Source organism: Chiloscyllium punctatum, chromosome 15, assembly GCF_047496795.1.
Source record: "Chiloscyllium punctatum isolate Juve2018m chromosome 15, sChiPun1.3, whole genome shotgun sequence".
Classification (NCBI taxonomy): domain Eukaryota; kingdom Metazoa; phylum Chordata; class Chondrichthyes; order Orectolobiformes; family Hemiscylliidae; genus Chiloscyllium; species Chiloscyllium punctatum.
The window spans coordinates 84,385,395-84,409,576 of NC_092753.1; the positions used below are offsets into that span (position 1 = coordinate 84,385,395).

General features: G+C 42.0%; 1 protein-coding gene across 2 annotated transcripts in view; it reads right to left on the bottom strand.

Moving 5' to 3' along the window:
• LOC140486476 (cell adhesion molecule DSCAM) overlaps positions 1 to 24,182 on the bottom strand; it is a 693,577-nt gene that overhangs the window by 174,553 nt on the left and 494,842 nt on the right. For both annotated transcript variants that reach the window (XM_072585696.1, XM_072585695.1), the window contains one exon: positions 4,656 to 4,855. In XM_072585696.1, coding sequence (XP_072441797.1) covers positions 4,656 to 4,855 — 200 coding nt within the window. The remainder of the gene's footprint in view (positions 1 to 4,655; positions 4,856 to 24,182) is intronic.

The window sequence follows — 24,182 nt, forward strand, 5'->3', positions numbered from 1 at the left end:
TAAAGAAGTGACCTATTAACATAGAATAACTTCAGCATGTGGAACACACTGTCAGAGAGTTAGTCGGCAGTAACACAGGGTGCACCAATCTTTATGAATGGGATAGAGACGTGACTGAAGGGAACAGCAGTGAGGAGGTGTGGGAACTGGATGGTGATCAAATTAGGGGCACTGTTCGCGTGGAAGTTGAACTCCAACAGGATTCAGACAAGTTAAATCCATGTTGACATTTCGATTTAAAAACTCTAATTCTGGTCCTTTAAAGCTAAGTTCTCTGCCTCTAGCTTGTACTTTCCAGCTAGCCCCACTAGAAGTAAAGGGCAAATGGGATGGCAAAGAATTTAATCTGCCAATTTGATCACAGAAATGACAATCATTGTAGAGGATGAATGTCAGTCAGAATGTTCACCCCCATTGCTTCTGATCACAAAGCAATCACCATATGAATTGTAAAATATTATTTGAGGCTTGCAGCAACCAGCATTCGAAGCAGCCAGTGTCTCTACAGAGTTTCAAGACTCCAATGCCCCTATCGATTTGTGTTGTCTGGGATCTGTTGTAGTTTTCAATCCGTGTTGGCTGAAGACCGTGGCACCCATTAAGAGTATTGTTAAAGCAGTTATCTGAGATTGCACTGTCAATGCATGATACAGGAATGGGAACAAGAGCATCTCAGGCTGATTAAGATACTCTGATAGGCCATTACTCCAATAGGTTGCATCTTGCAAACCTGTGAAATAACTGGAGAACTGAAATTCATTAGGAATCTGTAAGCTGCCTTGTGATGTTTTACTAAAATACCATATCATTTGTTGTTGCTGTTATGTCAAAGCAGTTTAATATCAATGATAGAACATCAACAAAATCTGCAAACTCCCTTCCTAACAGCACTGCAGGTGTCCCTACAAACATTTTTACTTTTTAGTTCATTCCTGGGATGTGGACATTGTGGGCCGGGCCAGCTTATATTACCCATCGCTAATAGCCTCTTAATTGGAGTGGCTTGCTAGGGCCATTTCAGAGGACAGTTAAGAGTCAATCACATTACTATGGGGTTGGAGTCATGTGTAGATCAGACTGAATTTAGATCTTCTTCACCACAGGCCATTTGTTAATCAGATGGAATTTTACAACAATTGACCTGCTTCCATACTCACCATTCAGGTTGTTCAATTCCAGATTTTTCTTGAATTCAAATTTCACCATCTGACACAGTGAGATTCAAACCCATGACACTAGAACATTATAACCTGGGTCACTGGATTGCTACAATTCTCATTACAAAGAGGCATAGATAAGCTGCAAAGCTGGTCTGAGAAGCGGCAAACGGAGTTTAATGTGGAAAAGTGTGAGGTGATTCACTTTGAAAGGGGTAACAGGAAGGCAGAGTATTGGGCTAATGGTAAGATTGTTGGTAGTGTAGATGAGCAGAGAGATCTCGATGTCCATGTACATAGATCACTGAAAGTTGCTATCCAGCTTGACAGGGTTGTTAAGAAGACATACAGTGTGTTAGCTTTTATTGGTAGAGCGATTGAGTTTCGGAACCATGAGGTTATGCTGCAGCTGTACAAAACTCTGGTGTGGCCACATTTGGAGTATTGTATACAGTTCTGGTCCCCGCATTATAGGAAGAATGTGGAAACTTTGGAAAGGATTCGGAGGAGATTTACTGGGATGTTGCGTGGTATGGAGGGAAGGTCTTACAGGGAAAGGCTGAGGGACTTGAGGCTGTTTTTTGTTTGAGAGAAGAATGTCGAGAGGTAACTTAATTGAGACATATAAGATAATCAGAGAGTTAGATAGGTTGGACAGTGAGAATCTTTTTCCTCGGATGGCGATGGCTAGCACGAGGGGACATAGCGTTAAATTGAGGGGTGATAGATATAGGACAGATGTCAGAGGTAGTTTTTTTACTCAGAATAGTAGGGGCATGGAATGCACTACCTGCAACTGTAGAAGACTCATCAACTTTAAGGGCTTTTAAATGGTAATTGGATAGGCAGATGAATGAGAATGGAATAGTGTAGGTTAGATGGGCTTCAGATTGATTTTACAGGTCGGTGCAACATCAAGGGCTGAAGGACCTTTACTGCGCTGGAATGTTCTATGTTCATTATCACTATGCCACTGCCTCTCCCTGAGCAGTTCAAGAAAACAGCTCCCCACCACCTTCCCTGGGTCAAGTGTAGATGACCAATGACCTAGCCAGTGATGCCTCCATGCTATGAATAAACAAATAAAAAAATCTTGGAGTGATGCTCGCATAAACTTAACAATTAAAACAGGCTTAAAAAAAATCACAGGAGCTTAGTGTTAGGGCACAAGCGTGGGAAAATTTAATCTACATCAAAAAAACTTGCCTTGATGTGTTGTTTTATGATTATCAATCAGGATATTACTTTGTTTCTGGAAGATAGCATTGCTGGAGATGAGGAAGGAAAGAGATCATTTTGGAATTAAATAGGTTAAGGTTTCGATGTCTTCAAACCTGCACCTCTCACCCGTGGTAAACCTCTCACCCAAAACTGTGCTGCCGTGTCCAAGCTTTCAGTCCTCACTCCTCTGCTTGCTACCCTATATTGGCTCCTGGTTCAATGAGGACTAGATTTGAATGTAACTTTCAAATCCCTATGCGAATTCATCTCCTCCCTACTTTCTGCAAACTATTGCAATCTCCCTTCTAATTCTGTCCTCTTTTATACACCCAGAGTCTTATTTATTTAACCATTGGCACTATCCTTTCGACTGCCCAGGAGCTAAGTTTCAGAAGTCCAGAAATGTCTCAGAACCTTAACCGCTCCCTCTCCTTCCGTAAAGCTCATAATTTATGTTGTTCAGTATCAATGATGATGTTACACCTGAAATGCTTCGGATATTTTGCTACTTCACAGGCCACATAGAAATGCTGTTGTTGTTGTTGCTGAACACTCTTCCACAATGCAACGTCCCTTTAAAACAGAATCATTTAAACTGAAAAGTTGAAAAGGGAAACAATGGTTTACACAAATGTGTGTGCCTCTGCAATAGCAAGGGTGAGGTTAGCCTCTGCAATTGACAACGCACACTGAGAACTGCACTAGGAGAAGTAGGGACAGGAAGTTCAGAACGTTTCATATGAATTAGACATAGGGGGAAGAGAGACAAATTATTAATGTTACTGTATAATTATTAATGGAACTGTATAAGCCAATAGGTTGGGATGTTGATTTGACTTGATACCCTATAGAACCACAGAGCAGATCTGTCCGAACTGTAGCTCTCGAGGTTTTCCATCTGCAGATGATTTGTAGTTACATTTCTAATTAAGTGGCTTGTTGGGTTGAGATTCGACAGTTTGGAGATGTTGAAAGTACCAGTTGTCAGTGGTGAATAAATTCTAAAATCGGTAACCCCAAATAGCAGCAAATTAACAAATCAATAATTTAAGTTTTAGCAGTGGACCTGACAGTTCATAAAATATATTGTATGTCCTGCAGAAACACTCAAATACAAAAGGCAAAGACCGATCATCACCAATCATATATTTTTACGGTTATATATTTTTCTGGTAGACAGATGAATCACTTAGGTTCAAATATAATTTGTAACAGAGAAAGAAAAGCTGACCTTTCTCTTTGAATGGGGCACTTCAATTAAGGTATCACTTGGCAAGCCCAACCATATAAAGTGAGCTGCTAAATTCCAAACAATTTAGGATTGTTCAAGGCGATTTTGTATTGCAGATTGGATGGAGTGAGTGTCACTTGTGGATCCTAAAGGCCTAATATGCACTTAAAGAAATATTAGGACCATAAGAAGTATGAACCTGAGAAGGACACTTGGCCCCTTGAGCCTGCTTGGCAGTTCAATAGGATCATGGCTTATCTGACACTCCTCGCATTCACTTTTCTGCCCCTTCCCCCGTAACTCTTGATTTCCCTGACTGATCAAGCATCCATCTATCTCAGCCTTCAATATACACAAGGATTCTGCCCTCTCAGCTCTCTGTGGTAAGGAGTTCCAAAGACTCACAATCCTCTGAGCAAGGAAATTCAACCTCATCTCATGATTAAATTGGTGCCCCTTTATTCTGAGACTATGCCCTCTGGTCCAAGACTCTCCTGATGGGAAACAACGTCTCAGTCAAGCCACTTAAGAATCCTGCATTTTTCAATAAAATCACCTCTCATTCTTCTAAATACCAATGAATGGAGTCCCAACCTGTGTCGCCTTTGTTCAAAAGATAATCCCTCTATACCAGGGATCATCATTTACACTCATTGTACCTAATCACACTGTGCCCTTGTTACAATCTACTGATGTGTCATTAATACAGAAAAGTCTAATGAGGGTTCTGGAATAAGGCAGCTAAATATTGTTAAATTGGGACTCATGTTGGCCAGAGAAGATGGCTGTTCTCCTTAAAACAGACAAGTTGACGGAAGATTTAATGGAGGTTTCTGAAACACAGACGGTTTTGGTGAAGTAAGTACAGAGCAACAGGGCCATTCACTAAATGTCACAGCTTGGGAACAGAATGAGGGGAAAAAAAATCAGTGACCTGGTAATTGTGGTGTGGGCAGGTTCAATTAATCTACTCATCTTCATCTTCCCATCACTCTTGTGGTGGGAAATTAAAGCAAGACTTTTTTTTTAAGTTTCATAGTCAGTACCTGCAATGTAGAAACCACCTCATCTCCAATCTCTTTGGTGGATACAACGTAACGAAACATACGCTCTGGGTCAATGATGGTGTCTTCTTTCTCCCAGCGGACAATGATGGGCTTCTCTCCATGTGCAGTGCAGCTGACCTCTTTCTTCTGTCCCTGAGTTGCCAGGGTGGTGTTTGGGTACGATGTAATCATGGCAGGGACTGCAAATAACAAAGCAATATGTGGTCAATCTGAGCCTCATGAAGACCTGACTTAGCTTTGTAGTGTCCCTGAAGGATGCAAATATTGAGCCATGATGATGAGAAATTTGTATGTTAACTGTCATAACAACAATCATTATTTACATTGTTTCCCAATATCAATCACACAAAGTACTTTCAAATTATTAATCTGCATTCCATCAGGAAGCACACCTGCCCCTACTATATCAACCATGATGTGGCCTAGATAATATTTAGGCATGACCCATAAGTCAAAAATTAAAGTCATGCCACTCAAGTGCCAGTCAATGACCATCTCCAACAAGAGAGCATCCAATCAGTCCACCTTGACATTCAATGGCATTACTATCACTGAATCCCTGACTTTTAACTTCCTGGGTGTTATAACGGACTAGAAACTCAACAAGTCAGGAGAGTAATGGAATACTTTCCAATTGCCTGGATGGGTACAGCTCCAACACCACTCAAGAGGCTTGACATGATCAAAGCAGCCTACTTGGCTGGCAGCTATCCAAAAACATTCAGTTACCTCTCTCCATTGATAATCATTAGCAACAGTGTGTACTATCTACAAGACAGATTGCAGAAATTCATCAAAGATCCTCAGACAGCACCTTCCAAACTCATCACCACTTCCATCTAGAAGGTCAAGGGCAACAGATACATGGGAACACCACCACCTGTAAGTTCCCTTCCAAGCCACTCCCCATCCTGACTTGGAAATATATCAGCATTTCTTCACTATCACTGGGTTATAATCCTGGAATTTCCTACCTCAGGGCATTGTCGGTTAACGTACAGAACATTGGCTATAGCAATTCAAGAAGGCAGCTCATCACTACCTTCTCAAGGGCAGCTAGGAATAGACAATAAATTTTTTAAAAAGAAACACAGAAGATCATGTGAGAATTTTACAAGTTCCAGGTTAATGCATTGTGAACAATTCTGGACACCACATTTCAGGAGGATGCAGGGGCGTTAGAAAGAGTGTAGAAGACACTTATCAGTTGCGAAATGTGAGGGATTTCAATTCAGAGAACAAGTTGAAAATGTAGAACAATTATTCTTATAAAAAAAAGTTAAGAGGTCACGTAATGGAAGTTTTTATGATGATGATGGTACTTCTGATAGAAGGGGTAAGTAAAATATTTTCTCTGGAATTTGGATCATGGATTTAAAATTATTGACAAGGGATCTGAAATGGAAAGGAGGGGAATCATTTACACTCATAAAATTGTAGGTGGTGGAAAGTGATTCCATAAATCATTTTACAAGTGATTCAAACTCGAGGATGTGGAATCTGCAGGGTTATTGACAAAAAGTGGCCACATGGAATAGCATGATGGATCTTCCAACCAGCAGAGGCATGGTGGGCTGAGTAGTCTCCTTCGGTGCTTTAAGTTCTTGTAAGTCTAAGATCTATATGAATACATTAACACCTTGAAAGCAAATTATTTGGGATTTGGCAGGTAATCAAATTCTGATAATGCAGCTCATGTTTCTTGAGCTGCAAGGGCAGTCAGCCTTGCTGTGTCAATCAATTATGGTTACATAACTCCAGACTGTGGTCTGCTTCCCTGTTGCCGTGGCAACTGTAAGGTAGCAATTGGTTTATTGATTCGTGCAGATGTTGCTATGGAAGTCGAGCAAAGAAGTTAGTTGACTATGCTAATTTGGCACATCGTGCCTTGAACTCTGGCACCTTTACCACAAGATATCCAGCCCTAGGCTGCTGGAATGAAACTTCCATCTATCTACTACTTTCCTGTTCATTCATTCAGAGATGAGGGTGTCACTGGCTGTATCAGCATTGATTGCCCTAGTTGGCCAGAGGGCAGTTTAGAGTCACCCATATTGCTGTGGGTCTGGAGTCACATGTAGGCTGGCTCAGATAAACTGAGCCTGGGCCTCATAGGAACAGGACAAATCCTGATCCATTGTTACGTACAGAACTAGCCATTTCTCAAGTCACGCTCCACTTTCAAGTATGACTCATGTTGGTGGAGTCAAGAAAGCCTTTCTTGGGAGATTTGCTCAACCTGATCAAAGCATGTTTTTTTCTTATATACATATATAAATATAAAACCTATTTAGAGACGTTATTCAGTCCTCAGGGAGCATTTTGGACTTGACCGTGAGTCTCCTGGCTCAGAGGTAAGGACAACAAACCGCACTCAGAAAAGCCCTTGATCGAGGCATGCTCAAAGTGGATTGGCTGCAATGTCAAACTTGACCTGAACTAAATACTCTTTCCCTAACCCCTCACAAAAGGGCTGAACTTCCCTCCTCCAGGATTTGGAGGAACTGGAGGTGTGGGCTATATTCAAGCCCATTCTTGGCTCTACCCTTGCCTCCTGGATCAGAACTCTTTAAGCTGTCATTGTGGGTTCTTAGTATGGTTCCTACAAGCCAAGCGGAACCCACACAGTAATCTTGAGGGGAAAGTGCGAGCGGTGGTGCAGTGATTCCAAGCAGCAAGCAAGGAAGGGAAATCGTCTGCTAAGTTGCAAAGACTCCATGAAAGCAAGACAAGCAAACAGCAGGGTATTACAAGCCTCAGATCAAAAGAACTTTCCTAGCCGCCTGAATTCTGACAGCCAGAGTAAACTAACAAGCTGTCAAGCCCATAACTACATGCTGTAGGGTTCTGAAGCTGTAATTTTGTTCAAAGCTCCGACAGTGACAGAATAGCTGCAGCGATCAGAATGCTTCTTTTCTCTTATTACACATGCCGAGACACAGGTTCACAGCCATCACCCCAAGTACTCACCAATTACCCAATTCATAGCACAGAGGACATGCGGCAAGAGGGTGGAATGCTATGTCATACTGAAACAGTGTTGCTCTTTTCGAGTGTCTGTCCCTTGGATAGAATGTTAAATTTGGGATTTAGAACGCTGGGTCTACACCTCAGGCTGACGTTAAGGATCCCCAAGACAAGGTGAAAAGTTAAAAAGCAAGCCTCTTGATTGATAAGGGGATCAAAGGTTGTGGGGAGAAGGGAGGACAATAGTATTGAGAAACATATCTGCCATGATCAAAAAGCAGACCACAATTGATGGGCAGAATGGCCTAATTCTATTCCTATAAATTACAATCTTATGGTCTAATAAATTGCTCTCAACCAAAATCACACAGTAATTATTCATCTCTTTCATTGATCTTTGAGGGATTTGTTTGTGATTGCAAGTACTGTATTTCAAAGTCATATGGACACAAATCGATCTTGTACCCTTTGCTCAAATCTAAACCTGGACAGTGAGTACCGTTAGGTTAATCTGTCATGATGTGAGGCTGACCAAACAGTCAGCTAAGAACAGGAACTCCAGCTGAGATTTTCCTTCCACAAACCTAAATCGCAACTGTATCTTCCTCTTACATTGACCTCCTAATGACCTCTTGTCTTTCTTTATGCCTATTGAGGCAACTTGTGAATGCAGGATCTCTCACTAACCTTTCAGTGAAAGTCACAGAGCTAAAAACATCAATACTTGCAATCACAAACAAATCCCTCAAAGATCAATGAGAGAGATGAATAATTACTGCGTGATTTTGGTTGAGAGCAATTTATTAGACCATAAGATCATAATTTATAGGAACAGAATTAGGCCATTCTGCTCATCAATTGTGGTCTGCCTTTTAATCATGGCAGATATGTTTCTAAACACTATTATCCTGCCTTCGCTCCACAATCTTTGACCCCCTTATCAATCAAAAAGCTTGTGTCAGACATGTTAGGACACGCTTCTGGGCCAGATGGAGCTTGACCTTCTGGTCCTGAGGCAGGTGGCCTACCACTAGATCAAAGTTCAGAGTCCACTAACAGCCATGATGGGATTTGAACCTTGAACGTTACCAGGATCTCAGGATTACTCACCCAGTGACAACACCATCTATTCCTACAGTATTTTGAATCAACTCATTCAGACACAGTGTACGATATTTCATGAAACTTGAACCCAGACCCTCTAGCTCAGAGGCAGGAACATTACCACTACACTGCAAGAGGCCACTCAGCAAGAATAATTGATTTTTAAATCAACCTATTCAAATATGTTATTTCACACCTCTGAAGCAGGTGGGACTTGCACCTAGGGCTCTTGACGCTGAGATAGGTACATAACCGCTGATTTGTTAGACTGCCAAAAATAAATTTTGTCATCTGTGCTCACGGATACCTGAGTCAGTCAAGGTTGATTAATTAAAGTTCAGGTTATTCTTAACCTTGATAATACAATTAATGTGCCATTTACACAAGTCAAGTCAAATTCAGCCAAAGATGCGGCATTCTTGTCAAGGTAGAAAACTGGAGAGAAGGGCAGAGTAATGAATTGGCACTGTTATAAGGAATTAACCTATGGAGAGCAGATAATCCCTTTGCCATCTGTATTAGAGATTGATAGCTAGAATAAAGATCACACATCAAAAACACACTTGAGAGCAACCTTCCTTTGGAAAAGAAAATGTATGGGGCTGAATCTTACTTGTTTTGGTGAAGTGTGTGTTGCATCAAGTGTTTTGGAGGGTTGCTTGTTTTGAGGCCTGGCATAATTTCTCGTTGTACCTTCCAAATTTATCTCATTGACTATCTACCCTGTGCCTATGATGCCGCATACCACCCAACGGTGAGAGACCACTCAGCAAGAATCAGCGATTTTTAAATCTGTTGTTAGCCCCTTTCACCATGTGCCATTCCTGGAACAACCTTGCACCAAGCAGATACCTTCCAAGGCCAGCATCTCTTGCACATGTGCCGTCTTCGAAAGGCCATCAGACAAGCATTGGCAATTCAGCATTGGACCTCACCAGCATCGTAATGACACCATGTTAAGGTTGTACAGGACGCTGGTGAGGCTTCTTCTGGTGTACTGTGTGCAGTTCTGGTCACCTTGCTATAGGAAGAATACTATTAAGTTGGAGAGGGTTCAGAAAAGATTGACCAGGATGTTGCTGGGAATGGAGGGTTTGAGTTTTTAAAATAGTCTGGATAGGCTGGGACATTTTTCACTGGAGCATAGGAGGTTGAGGGGTGACTTTACGGGGGTCTATGAAATCCTGAGGGGTATGGATAAGGTGAAATCAAAGGTGTTTTCTCAAGGGTGGGGGAATTCAAAACTAGGGGACTTTTTTTAAGGTGAAAGGGCAACGTTTTAAAAAGGACACAAGGGGCAACTGGTTTACACACTGAGTAGATTGTGTATGGAATGAACAGCCAGAGGAAGTGGTGGATGCAAGTACAGTTACATTTAAAAAACATTTGGATAAGTTCATGAATAGGAAAGGTTTGAAGAGGTATGGAGCAAATGCAGGCAAGTGGGATGAGTTTAGGTTTGGGAAAATTAGTTGGCATGGATTCATTGGACCGAAAGGTCTGTTTCTATGTTGCATGTCTCTATAACACTCTGTCTCTATGGCTAATGGCACATGGCTAACACTCCCTTACATACAGAATCATGGGCAACAGTATATCCGGCCTGACAGGCTCAATGCATTCTACAATTGCTTTGAACAGAAGGTCAGTGAAATGGTGTTACTGATCCCAACAGCCTCAGATGTACTTTTACCTAAGGTCACCCCTACAAACGTCAGACCAGCCTTCTTGAGAGTGAAACCACAGAAAGCGACTGACCCAGATGGAATCCCTGGCTGCCTATTTAGATCCTGCACATAGTGCTGGTGGGACTATCTGCAGACATCTTTAATCTCTCTTTACTTTGATCTGAAATCCTCACCTGCTTCAAGATGACCACCATCATCCCGGTGCCAAAGAAACATCATGCACTGTGCCTCAATGATTACCACCCAGTGGCTCTGCCCTCCGTAACTATGAAGTGCTTCGAGAGTTTAGTCATGGCTCACATCAACTCCAACTGACCAAATTGCTTTGATCTTTTACAATTCACTCACTGGTGCAACAGATCCACGGTAGACACCACCTCCCTAACCTACACTCATCCCTGGAACATCTAGACAATGAGGATACCTACATCAGGACCCTACTTATTGGCTACAGCTCTGCCTTCAACACCATAATTCCAAACAAACTCATCTCCAAGATCTAGGTGTCGACTCCCAGCTCTGTAACTGGATCCTTGACTTCCTGTTCCATTGACCACAATCAGTGGGCCAGATGGAGTCTCTGGCTGTCTACTCAGATCCTGAACATAGTGCTGGTGTGACTATCTGCGCACATAAGCGCACATAGGCGGCACAGTGGCTCAGTGGTTAGTACTGCTGCCTCACAGTGCCAGGGACTTGGGTTCGATTCCAGCTTTGGGCACCTGTCTGTGTGGAGTTTGCACATTCTCTCAGTGTCTGCGTGGGTTTCCTCCGGGTGCTCCGGTTTCCTCCCACAATCCAAAGATGTGCGGGTCAGGTGAATTGGCCATGCTAAATTGCTCATTGTGTTCAGTGCATTAGGCAGGGTAAATATAGGGTAGGGGAGTGAGTCTGGGTGGGCTACTCTTCAGAGGGTCAGTGTGGACTTGTTGGGCCAAAGGGCCTGTTTCCATACTGTAGGAAATTTAATCTAATCTGTGAGTCTAGACAACAACTTTGCAACCATAATTCTCAACACCAGTGCCTTGCAAGGCTGTGTACTAAGCCCCATATTATACTTATTATACATGCACGATGGGAGGGCCAAATGCTACCCCAACTCTATTTACACGTTTGGTGATGACAACCTGATGTAGATCAGATCTCAAACAATGACAAGACAGATTATAGGAAAGAGATTGAGTGCTTAATAGCAGAGTGTAAAGACAATAATCTCTCCATCAATGTCAGAAAAATTAAGGAGCTGGTCATTGACTCCGGGAAGCAGAGGTACGATTTGCCTGGATAGCAAGAAAAACACTACCTTTCACTGTATCTTGGTACATGTGACAATAATAAATCAAATCAAACCAAAGTAAATGAAGAAAGACATCAAAAAAGAAATTGACTTCTGTGCTCTGACCCCCTTCCTGTCCTCGACCTACTGTAAACATGAAACCTATCACTGAATTCCAAACAGCCTATTATTGTACTAACATGGCAATATGGTGCAGCTGTATCCTCTTGTTTGCAGCATCCTTGGAAGTTTGACAATCGATGGGACACTTTTCATCAGCATTCAACACCTTGGCACTCTCACACATCATGCATTGAAAATGAGCAAATAAGTATTTGTAAATGAAACGTCGCTGAAGTTTGCAAGCGAATGCTTCATGTATTTTGCCCTTCAGTGTGTGAATGTCCAGTAAAAATGGATCCTGTACTTTAGACGATTATATTAGATTCCTTACAGTATGGAAACAGGCCCTTTGGCCCAACAGGTCCGCACCGACCCTCTGAAGAGTAATGCACCCAGACCCATTCCCCTACATTTACCCCTGACTCATGCACCTCACACTATGGTCAATTTAGCATGGCCAATTCACCTGATCTGCACATCTTTGGACTGTGGGAGGAAGCTGGAGCACCCGGAGGAAACCCACGCAGACACGGGGAGAATGTGCAAGCTCCACACTGACAGTCACCCGAGGCAGGAATCGAATCTGGGTTTCTGGCGTTGTGAGGCAGCAGTGCTGACCACTGAGCCACTGTGCTGCCATTTCTCCCATCAAACTGACATTAGCCATGCCCCCTCCCAAATGGTGCCCAACCCCCACCCCAACCCCGGCCCCAAGCTGCGGCATTGTCCCGGCCATTTTTCGGTTACATCCACCATCTAGAAAAGTGACGGCAAGGAACACAGCTCATGGTTGAAACTGTCAGCACTGGGCTATGGCTGGTTGCTAGGTTCCTCCCAGATCTCCCATTTCCCCTTTTACATCCCGACAACCCACTTCAGCTCATTCCACCTTGCACCTTTCCCATGTGGCGACCCATGACATTGAATGTTCCCCTCCAACCATCCTCCCTGCCCCTATGACATTCCACCTAAGTAGTGACCACCCCACCCACTCCCCACCACACCCTCCATTGGGGAGGCCATGGGTGGTGGTCAATGCCAATAAATCCCTTCCTGTAAACTATCATGCCCTTTGTACAAAATCTGTGCAGCAGCCTTGTCAATGGCAGTTGTTCGTGCAACCTGCAATGCAAGTCTATAGTTCCTGAGAGGCCTCCAAATAGATTGAGGAGTGACCATGAAGGTATTGGGAATTGGCAGAAGCCAATGCCCATGGATGAAAGGTAGGTGCAGCTGATGTTAGTGATCCAATGGCCCAGTCTAATGCGTTGGAGACCTCACACTGTGAAGCAAGTGGAATTTATATTCAAATAATTCACAAAATCATAATCTCTGGTAATGTCACCAATAGGCTGATTGTTATAAAAACCCATCTGGTTCACTGATGTTGCTTCAGGATGGAAATCTGCCATCCTTACCCAGTAGACTTTGGTCTACATCCACATCAATGTGATTAGCCATTAACTGGCCTCTGAAATGACTTAGCAGGCCATTCAATTTAAAGGCCATGACGGATGAGCAGCAATTTCTGGGCTTGCCAGCAGTGCCCAAATCCCATGAAAACATATACAAAGAAGGCTTCAGGACATCGGGGGATTTACGAGTGCTGTCCAGCCCTGGGCTGTTCTCCAGCCATACATAGGGAATCAGGTTCCAATACGTCAAACACAGGAAATGTTAATGTAATTGTCACACGTTTGATCTTTCTGCTTAATGCACTGCATGATAAAATTGCAGATTTATCATATTTTAAAGCAATGTTTATTATTGCAACCTATATACAAAATATATTGGTGTAGGTCTCCCTTTATGTTCTACGTTTTGTGGTTAAAGAAGGCAACAGATAAATCTTTAGTGTACTTCAGCATTACACTGAATGATTTGCAAACTCGTCATGCTTCAAGGTGTGTTTCAGCTCCTGTTTACAATAAAAGGGATGTGTATAAATGTCCCTTCCGAGGGGGAATGTAAAACACTGTAATTGACATTTTGATGGCCTTAAACAAAGCTGGAATATAGAGAAGTACTGTGAATATAGCAAATGCACAAGGCGATGCATTCTGGGTTACTGCACCTTCTGATGTTATATTCACATGTGTGGGAGATGTGTAGAACTGGAACTTTTAAATAAGCAAACAAAGGTGATTAGGTTGTAAGAATGTAATTCTGTTGAAGAAAAACAAAATACTGCAGAAACTATCACTGTTCGTCTTATTGGTACAGAAGCTATCATTTCTCATAGCCCTGAGCCGCAATGAATATTTTCCAAATGCTTCAGAATGGAAAACTAAGTTAAATGTGTATGACTCTTATGCTATTATCAGAGGTGCCTGCTTCTTTATGATGGCACACATATCATCCAAGCATGGAATTCTCCAACAATATTTAAATTAACAGTCCTTCGCTAAGAATTATATTGGAGATGAGTTCCCTTTTTATGCCATGTGTAATGAATCCATAAATCTGTTCTTTATAAACAATGTCTGCTAAAACCATGCACAAAGGAAATCTAATTCCCCCCAACCCCGATTGCTCATAAAGGAAATATCACATTTGGGTCACAACTGGCAAATTTCCAAACATTTTGTACTTGAGCCAGTGGAAAGCACTCAGTTGCCGATTTAAAATGGAAAAAGTGAAGGGACTGAAATGCACAGGCTTACTCTTAATAGCATCACACCAGGCCACAACTGAATTAGCAACATGGTTCCTTAATCCAACAATGGCTCAAAATTTGTTGTTACAACAGCAGCGAGACTAATATTGATCACTGTTGTTTAAGTGCAAATGGTACAGCAACTTCAGGAAAGGTCAATCATGTGTTAACGTGCAAAAATCCAAGAGTTACTGCCAAAGATGTCCCATTCACTGTGAGCTTTGCCTAAGACAGACATTTTACTGTCTGGGTTAACATTAAGCAGCATGGAGTAAAGGGAAGACAAATTGGATAAAAGAGAAAAGAAAGACAGGATTAAAACAGAAAGGGAAAGTATAAGAACATACTTTTGTTTCACAAAATTCTCTTAACAATTAAAATCTGAAGAAATAACAATTCCATAGCATTTGCACACTAGATATGAATTAAACAAGCCTCAGGAAGTTAAATCAAATCATTGAGTCAAGGAGCAAATTACTGCAGAGAGAGTTGTAGAGCCCAACAGCATGGAGACAGGCCCTTCAGCCCAAACTGGTCCATGCCGACCAAAATGTTCATCCACGCTAACCTCATTTCCCTGCATATGGCCCATATCCTTCGAAACCTTAGCCATCCGTGTATTTGTTCAAGTGTTTTTTAAATGTTGCTAATGTACCCACTTCAGCCATTTCCACTGACAACTCATTCCATATACATATTACCCTCTGCGTAAAAGTGTTGCCCCTCAGATTCCCATTTATTCTTGCCACTCTTATTTGAAACTCTAGTCCTCAAATCTCCAACCCTAGGAGAAAGACTGAGTGCATTCACTCTATCCATGCCTCTCATGATCCTGTACACTTCTATAAGATCCCCCTCAGTCTCCAGCAGATGCTGGAATCCAAACTGAAACCACAAAATGCTGGAGATCACAGTAGATCAGGCAACGTGGAGAGAAAGCAAGCTAACATCTAGAGTCTAAATGACTCTTCATCAGAGCTGAAGTGAAGTGTGGAGGGGGCAGCATTTATATTATAGTGGGAATGGGGGAGTGGGGTACTGGGGGAAAAATCATGTTGATAGTTCAGATTAAATGATTGGAATATGAGAATAGCAGAACAATGGTGTATTTAACTGCCAGGCTGGAAAGAACAGACAATCCTACTGCGTGGGGAAAGGAGAGAGAGGGTGACAGAGAATGTAACAAGTAAAGCTAAAAGAAAGGGAAGGAAAGGTTTCACAATTTGAATGTGTTGAACTCAACATTGAGCCCAGAAGTTTGTAAAGTGTCTAGTTTGAAGGTGAGATGTTGCAGTCTGACCTTAGCATGATGCGATGCTCCAGCGAATCACAGGGAAAACTGGATGACCAACAAATCTTAGCAGGACTTATACACTTAATCATAAAGTCCTAAGGAGTGTTGCTGAACAAAGAGACCTTGAAGTGCAGGTTCATAGCTCCTAAAAGTGGAATCGCAGGTAGATAGTATAGTGACGAAGGCGATTGATAAGCTTTCCTTTATTGGTCAGAGTATTGAGTACAGGAGTTGAGAGGTCATGTTGTGGTTTTATAGGACATTGGTTAGGCCACTGTTGGAATATTGCATGCAATTCTGGTCTCCTTCCTATCAGAAAGATGTTGTGAAACTTGAAAGGGTTCAGAAAAGATTTACAAGGATGTTGCCAGGATTTGAGCTATAGGGAGAGGCTGAACAGACTGGGTCTGTTTTCCCTGGAGCATCGGAGGCTGAGGGGTGACCTTATAGAAGTTTACAAAATTATGAGGGGCATGGATAGGATAAATAGACAAAGTCTTTTCCCTGGGGTCAGGGAGTCCAGAACTAGAGGGCATAGGTTTAGGGTGAGAGGGGAAAGATATAAAAGAGACTTAAGGGTCAACTTTTTCACACAGAGGGTGGTACATGTATGGAATGAGCTGCCAGAGGAAGTGGTGGAGGCTGGTACAATTGCAACATTTAAAAGGCATTTGGAGGGGTATATGAATAGGAAGGATTTGGAGGGATATGGGCCGGGTGCTGGCAGGTGGGACTAGATTAGGTTGGGATATCTGGTCAGCATGGCCAGGTTGGACGGAAGGGTCTGTTTCCATGCTGTACATTTCTATGATTTCATGACTCTATCTCATCTTCAAACTGGGCATTTTTCAACCTTCTGGGTTCAATATTGAGTTTAACATCTTCAAACTCAATCCTTCCCTTCCTTTTAGCTTGATTTGCTACATTCTCTGACAGCATGTCCTCTGTCCCCTCCCTCCACTCCAGTGGGACTGTCAGTTCTTTCCAGTCTGGCAGTTAGACACCCCATTGTTCTGCCAATCCCGCACTCTGATCAATTAATCTGAACTATCAACATCCTTTCTCCCCCAGCACTCCAAACACACACACCACCACCACCCCTCCCCATACTGTCCCCTCCACACTTCACATCAGCTCTGATGAAGAGGTATCTCGATTCGAAACATTAGTTTGCTGTCTCTCCATGGATGCTGCCTGACCCGCTTTGCTCTCCAGCACTTCTTGTTTCTATAAGTCCCCTTGGCTTTTACCAATTAATTTAGAAATTATTGATGATAGCTGGTCAATCTCTCCAGATCTAAATAGTAATTATTGAAAATGTGGAGACCCATTCCCTCAGTTCTAATTGTTATTAAAGATTGTTCTAAATAAATCCTTGTTTTACTATATTGCTCTATTCTTTCTTTTCTTCCTCAATTTAAACTTTCCTCTCCATTACAGGATTACAGAAGAGAAAGAGTGTAAAACAAGATCTTTCAGATCCACATGACTGGACCAGTCTTCCAAATGAGCATTATGAACTAGTGCCAATCTCCTGTCTTTTCCCCATGCTCTTGATGTTGTTTGCGGTACCCCACTGGTCATTGGGTGCCACTCAGAAAATAACCCATTTACTCCTATTCTTTGATTCCAGTCTGCCAGCCAGTTCTCTATCCATAGAATATTAGTGCCATACAGCATAGGAACAGGCCCTTCATGTCACTGTATCTATGACAGCCAACTAACACAGAACAATCCTAATCCCATTTGCCTGCACTTGATCCATAGCCTATTATGCCCTGTCTTTTTCAGTGCTCACCCAGATGCTTCTTCAATGTTATGAGAATACCAGAATCATTCACCCTCTCAGGCAACACATTCCATATTCGTACCACCATGTGGGTGAAAACATTCTTTCCCATACCTCCTTTAAAATATTTGCTCCTCATCTTAAACTAATGCTGTCTGATCTTAGATAGGACTGCAACGGAGGAGAAATTCTCACAATGTCACAAGAAGGGTGGGTTAGTAAATTTGCAGACAACATTAAGGTTGTTGGAGTTGTGGATAGTGCAGAAGGACGTGGTAGGTTACAGAGAGATATAGATAAGCTGCAGAGCTGGGCTGAGAGGTGGCAAATGGAATTTAATACAGATGAGTGTGAGGTGATTCATTTTGAAAGGAGCAACAGGAATGCAGAGTACTGGGCTAATGGCAGTAGAGATGAGCAGAGAGATCCATGTACATAGATCCCTGTAAGTTGCCACCCAGGTTGATAGGGTTGTTAAGAAGGCATATGGTGTGTTAGGCTTTTATCGGTAGCGAGATTGAGTTTCAGAACTATGAAGTCATGCTGCAGTTGTACAAAACTCTGATGCAGCCACACTTGGAGTATTGCATACAGTTCTGGTCACTGCACTACAGGAAGGATGGAGAAGCTTTGGAAAGGGTTCAGAGGCGATTTACTAGGATGTTGTCTGGTATGGAGGGAAGGTCTTATGAGGAAAGGCTGAGGGACTTGAGGCTGTTTTCATTGGAGAGACCAAGTTTGAGAGGTGACTTAATTGAGACATATAAGATACTCAGAGGGTTAGATAAGGTGGACAGTGAGAGTCTTTTTCCTTGGATGGTGATGGCTAGTGCCTGGGGGCATAGCTTTAAATTGAGGAGTGATAGATATTGGACATATGTCAGAGGTAGTTTCTTTACTCGGAGAGTAGTAGGGTCATGGAATGCATTGCCTGCAACAGTAGTAGACTTGCCAACTTTAAGGGCATTTAAATGGTCATTGGATAGGCATAAGGACGAGAATGGAATAATGTAGGTTAGATGGGCTTCAGATTGGTTTTATAGGTTGGTGCAACATCGAGAGCTGAAGGGACTGTATTGTACTGCATTGTTCTATCTGCAGTCCTCACTTTCTTCTTTTTAATGGGATCAAATTCCATCTGCCATTGCTTTGCCCAATTTGCCCACTGGATGAATGTCAGACTTTAACCTGAGACTATCCTCCTCAGCATCAGCCACACCACCAATTTTCATGTAATCTGCAAATTTAATAATTATAACTTCTACATTTACTTCCAAGTTGTTAAAGCACATAACAAACTCCAAGTATTCCAGCACCAAACTCTGTAGGACACTACTGGTCACAGGCTTCCAATTACAAAAATAATCCTCCACCATCACCCTCTGCTTTGTAATTATAACTCAGGTATTTTGGATCCAAATTTGTCAACCTGCCTTGGATTCTATGTGTTCTTACTTTTGGGACCAGTCTTCCATGTAATACCTTGTCAAAGTCCTTGTTGAAATCCATGTCCTCATCAATGTATTTAGGCATCTTTTCAATAAACTCAATTAAATCAGTCAGACAGGATCTCCATCTAACAAATCTATCCCTGATCAATCTCTGCTTTTCCAAGTGTTGATTAATCCTGCCCTTCAGAATTTTTTTCCCAGAATTCCCCCACCACAGACATTAAACTAACTAGTCTGTAATTACCTGGCCTATTCCTGCTAGCCTTCTTGAAAAAAAAAGGACCACATTGGCGATCCTCCAGTCATCTAGTACTTCACCTGTAGCCAGTGAAGTATTAATTATTTCTGTCAGGGCCTAGCTATCTCCTCCATTGCCTCCCATAGCAATCTGGGATTCATCTCATCAGGCCCTGGGGATTTATGCACCTGTAAAACATTAATCATCTAATGCCTACTTCTTATTAATCTTAGCGTGTTCTAAAACCTCATCATCCCAAATGAAATTCTTGGTTACAATGTCTTTCTCATTGTGCATACAGAAGAAAAGTATTAATTTAAGACCTCACCTATGTCCACTGGTTCCACACATATTGCCTGTTTGGTTTCTAATAAGTACCACTTTTTCCCCGGTAATCCTCTTAATATACTTTTAAAACTTCCAAAGGTTCTTGGGGATTTTCTAGATCTCATCTGCCAAAGATATTTCATGGCTCCTCTTTGACCTCCTAAGTTCCTTTTTTAACACTCCCCCAACTCTATACTTGTGAAGGGCCTCCCCTGATTTTAATACACTATACCAAATAAATACTTTTTTCTTTATGAAACTCTCAATATTCTTTGACATCCTTGGACTTGCTTTGCCTGCCCTTGCCTTTTCTCTTACAGGAATATGCTGGCCCTGAACTCTCACTCTGTTGCTTTTAAAATGCTCCCACTTTCCAAATGTGAACATACCTGCGAGTAGATGCTCCCAGTCTATATTTTTCAGATCCTCTCTCATGGCATTTAAATCGGCTGTCACCCAATTTTGACACTTAATTTCTGCACTATACGCATCCCTTTCCATAATGACTTTGAAACGTACAGTGTTATGGCCACTCTCCCCATGTTGATAGTGAAGGTTTCGGTGTTGGTAACATGTCTCTTATTGGAGATGGTTATTGCATGGCATTTCTGTGGCATGCATGTTTCTTGCATTTTTCAGCCCAAGCCTGGATATTGTCCAGATCTTGTTGCATTTGGGTAAGGACTGCTTCAGTGTCTGCGGAGTCATGAATGGTGCTGAACACTGTGTAATCAGTAGCAAGCATTAGCACTTCTGACCTTTGATGGAGAGAAGGTTATTAACGAAGCAGCTGATTGGGCCATAGACAACGGCCTAAGGATCTCCTGCAGAGATGTGCGAGAGCTGAGATCTGCCATTCTCTCCTGGTTTGCTGTATACGTAACTCCAGACTACAGAAGAGTGGTTGTCTTTTAACTGTCCCTCTGGGCAATTCTGGCTGAGCCCATGATGTTCATCTTATGTGAATAAATTAAAGAAAACATCACTACAGATCACCTTGTTGTTTGAGGCTATCTGCACTACTGCTCACGATGGAGAAGGTTTATTGTCATTAGCATCTCTTGGGGTAGAGACCTCATGACCCTCAAGTAAAAGCAACATACTGTGGATGCTGGAAGTCAAAAATAAAAACAGGAAGTGCTGGAGAAATTCAACAGGACTGGCAGTAAATTTGGAGAAACAGGATAAATGTTTCAAGTCTGAGTTCCAAAGAAAGGTCGCACTAGACTGATTTTCTCCAGTATTTTCTATATTTGTATTGATTATGTAGACATATTGATATAAATGTATTCATATGGAAAGTGTCCCTGGTCCTGGTGAGGTAGAGAAAAACTCGCTTGTCTAAAAAGACAAAGCTTTTGTCTTAAACAAGATGTAGTTTATTCCATGTTACACTGATAGGATAGTCATTGTTATAGACGATAAAAGGAGACCTTGGATCATAGGTCTTACTGCTTAGAGATCATAAACTCATCCCCTCTCCCAGTCTGTATGGCATTAACATAATGGGTAGTGTTTAAGGCACTCCTCAATATTAGCTCTGTCAGACCTTTCACCTTAACATGATGCAACAGAAGTTGAATAAACTCTACTAAGAATTTTCAGATGCTACACACATTATGGGGCAAATATTTTTCTACAGTTATGCTGCTTAATTAATGCGACTTTAAACAGGTATACCGTCTCAAAACTGGTAGCCTTGGGACCTACGGGATGGAGAACTAAGAGGCTTTTTCTCAAACTAAAGAAACTGGTTTGACATCAAGTCTCAGGAAATTCCAGCCACGTTTATTATACTAAACTGGAATAATAAGCAACAGGCCTCAATGATCAAAAGCCTTTTTGAACTCAATATTTTTAAGAACAGATGGAGTCTCCTGCCTTAGTTAAACAAGCTATTTAAATCTGTTGCCGAAAAAAAAAATTGGCTAACTTCACTTGCATGTTTGCTGGGTCATCTAATTGCACAAAGGCCTCATTAGTCACATCCAGCTGTCGATTATTCTTTATATAACTATACGGAATGTCTATTCTATATATATAACTTTGCTTTGGTCACAAACTCTTTGTGTTTGTCAGCTACAAAATAATGCTTTTATTGAGAATGCCCCCCTGTGAATTGTGTGACAGTGTTATTATGTCGTGGTCTCTAACTGATGCCACCTCCAGTCTACATTTATCTGCTGCTAACTTTATTCTTATTCCATGAGAAATTATACCATATATGTATGTTTGAGTGACAACGTACCATTGCAAATTCCATACCAAATAATTAGAGATGGCCCAGCTGTGCAGTGAGGTGTATATTGATAATGGCACTATGCTCTGTCATACCAGATTGGCTCAACTGGATACACTTCCATCAGAGGGGTGTAAGTTAACTCCCCATCCTATGAACTGTATGTATATTCTAAGTCAGCATTCAAGTGTAGAAAGGAACAAGTATTGCACTATTGAGCATACTGCCTTTTAGATGAGATGTTGAACCGATAATGACATAGGAACATTTCTATCCATTGATTTGCTCAGGGGTGGTCTGGAAAGTAGTGGCCTCTTGCTATTCTTGCTCTCTTGCACAACATGAGCAAAAATGGTGGTCATTCTTCTCGTTGTGAGCCTTATAGTGTAGAAATCATCTTCCATCTTTAATGAACAGTTGAAGTCATGCTTATGTGTTTAGTAGCTTGAGCTGGAGCAGAGAGATGTAAGGCATAAAAAGTGTAAATTAAAGCATTTCCACCCATCCCCATAAGAATCATTGAAAGAGTTTCCAGATATCTTGAGAGCTTTACAATCTAGTTGCATCCACAGGAACATGAAGGACAATGGGTACGCTGAAGTAGAAAGACACAACAGAAATACAAATCTATTCCATTTAAAACCCAAGCAAAGGGAAGACAGGATTTCAGGAAGAGCTGGCCTTTTATTCAGATTCTTCCCTTGCGCACCACATGCCAGTAGACAGCCTGGCCCTGAAGTAGCTTAATCAATAGATCTTGCATTCATATAATGAGTCCAACAAGATCTTCATGCAGTAAAGAGCCTCAGAGGTGGCTTATTTGGAGTGCTAGTTTAGCCTGCCTTTTGTGCAAAACAGCCTGTTTTCAAAGGAGCTGGAGTACATACTTGCAATGGCTGTCTGGAGGATTGTTGTGGGAATGACTGACGTGTAAATTTTCCACTGTTTCGCAGCTTTCCATTTTGTGAAGTGATGGTTTGCACTGCACTGCTCCACTCCATGTTGAATATTTTCTCGTGTGGTCAAGGTCCCCAACTCGGTCACGGCAGTTTCTGCCAAATTTTCTGCAGAAGAGGACAATAGACTGAGGAAGTGCACCAGAAAGCCTTTGTTTTCTTTGGGGGGAGCTGAGCTTTACACTTTTGCCTGACTCTTCAAATACCCTCCCAAACAGGAAGCCTCTAAAGGTCATAATCATCAGCGAATGAATCCCAGTTGTCAGCGTCCATGTCCTCCATCCCAACATCTTGTTTACAGTTCACTGTGGTTGTGGAACGGGTGTGAAAGAGGTAGTGATCCAGTAGGCAGTTCATCCTGCACAAAGTCTTGAGGTTTATGGCTGTCATCTATCAGGTGAAACGGTGACCCCATTGGAACCCAGTTGGTTGAACAATGCATATACACTGATGGAATTAGCATGCTCCAGGATCTTTGAGTTGATGACTTGGTCCTGCAGAAGATGCAGAGAATACACCAAGATAGTGAAGCTGGAAATTGTTCAATCGTTTCTTCTGCCCAGCATATGTTGTCCTGGTCTCACCATGTACATGGGTATGCTAAAGGTACAGGCTTGGTCGATCCATAGTTTGGTGTTGTCAGTCAGCTTGCTGTTTGTTAATACTCCTTTAGATGTAACAGCAACTGTCTTTGTAATGCACAAGTTGATTTCAACTTCACATAGCAGATTGTTGATGATCATAGAGACTACATCTATGAAACTATCAATGACCTCCAGCATACCATGGAGGTAACTGCAAAATACTAAGACTCTAATGCTGACCAAGAATCCATCTGGTTCACTATTATCCCTTCGGGTTAGAAACTGCCATCCTTACCTGGTCTGGCCTATATGTGATTCCAGAGCCACAGCAATGTGGTTGACTCTAACTGCCCTCTGGGCAATTAGGGATGGACAATAAATACTGCCCAGCTAGAGACATCCACATCCCATGAATGAGTAAAGAATTCAAAAAATCAAATCGTCAATGCTGATAGATAGTGATATGGTAACACCATGGACTATGATCTTTGTCTTTCTGATGCTGATGAACAAACCAAACCCTTTTACATGCATGAGGAAGCCTGACCATTTGCAGCTGATAGTATTTCTCAGTGTAGAATGCAAATGCAGCATTGTCAGTATACAGCAACTCTCTGATGAGCATGTGGTACACATGTCTCACGGATCTCAGGTCAGCAAGGCTAGGCAACTTTCCAGCATGTCTGCTTGGTTAATGGACACTCTGGATGAATGGTCAGAAGCTTTTTTATTTCTTTCATGCGATGCAGTCATAGCTGGTAAGGCCAATTTGTTTCCATCCCTCATTGCTCCTGGTGGGACTACCCCATTTCAG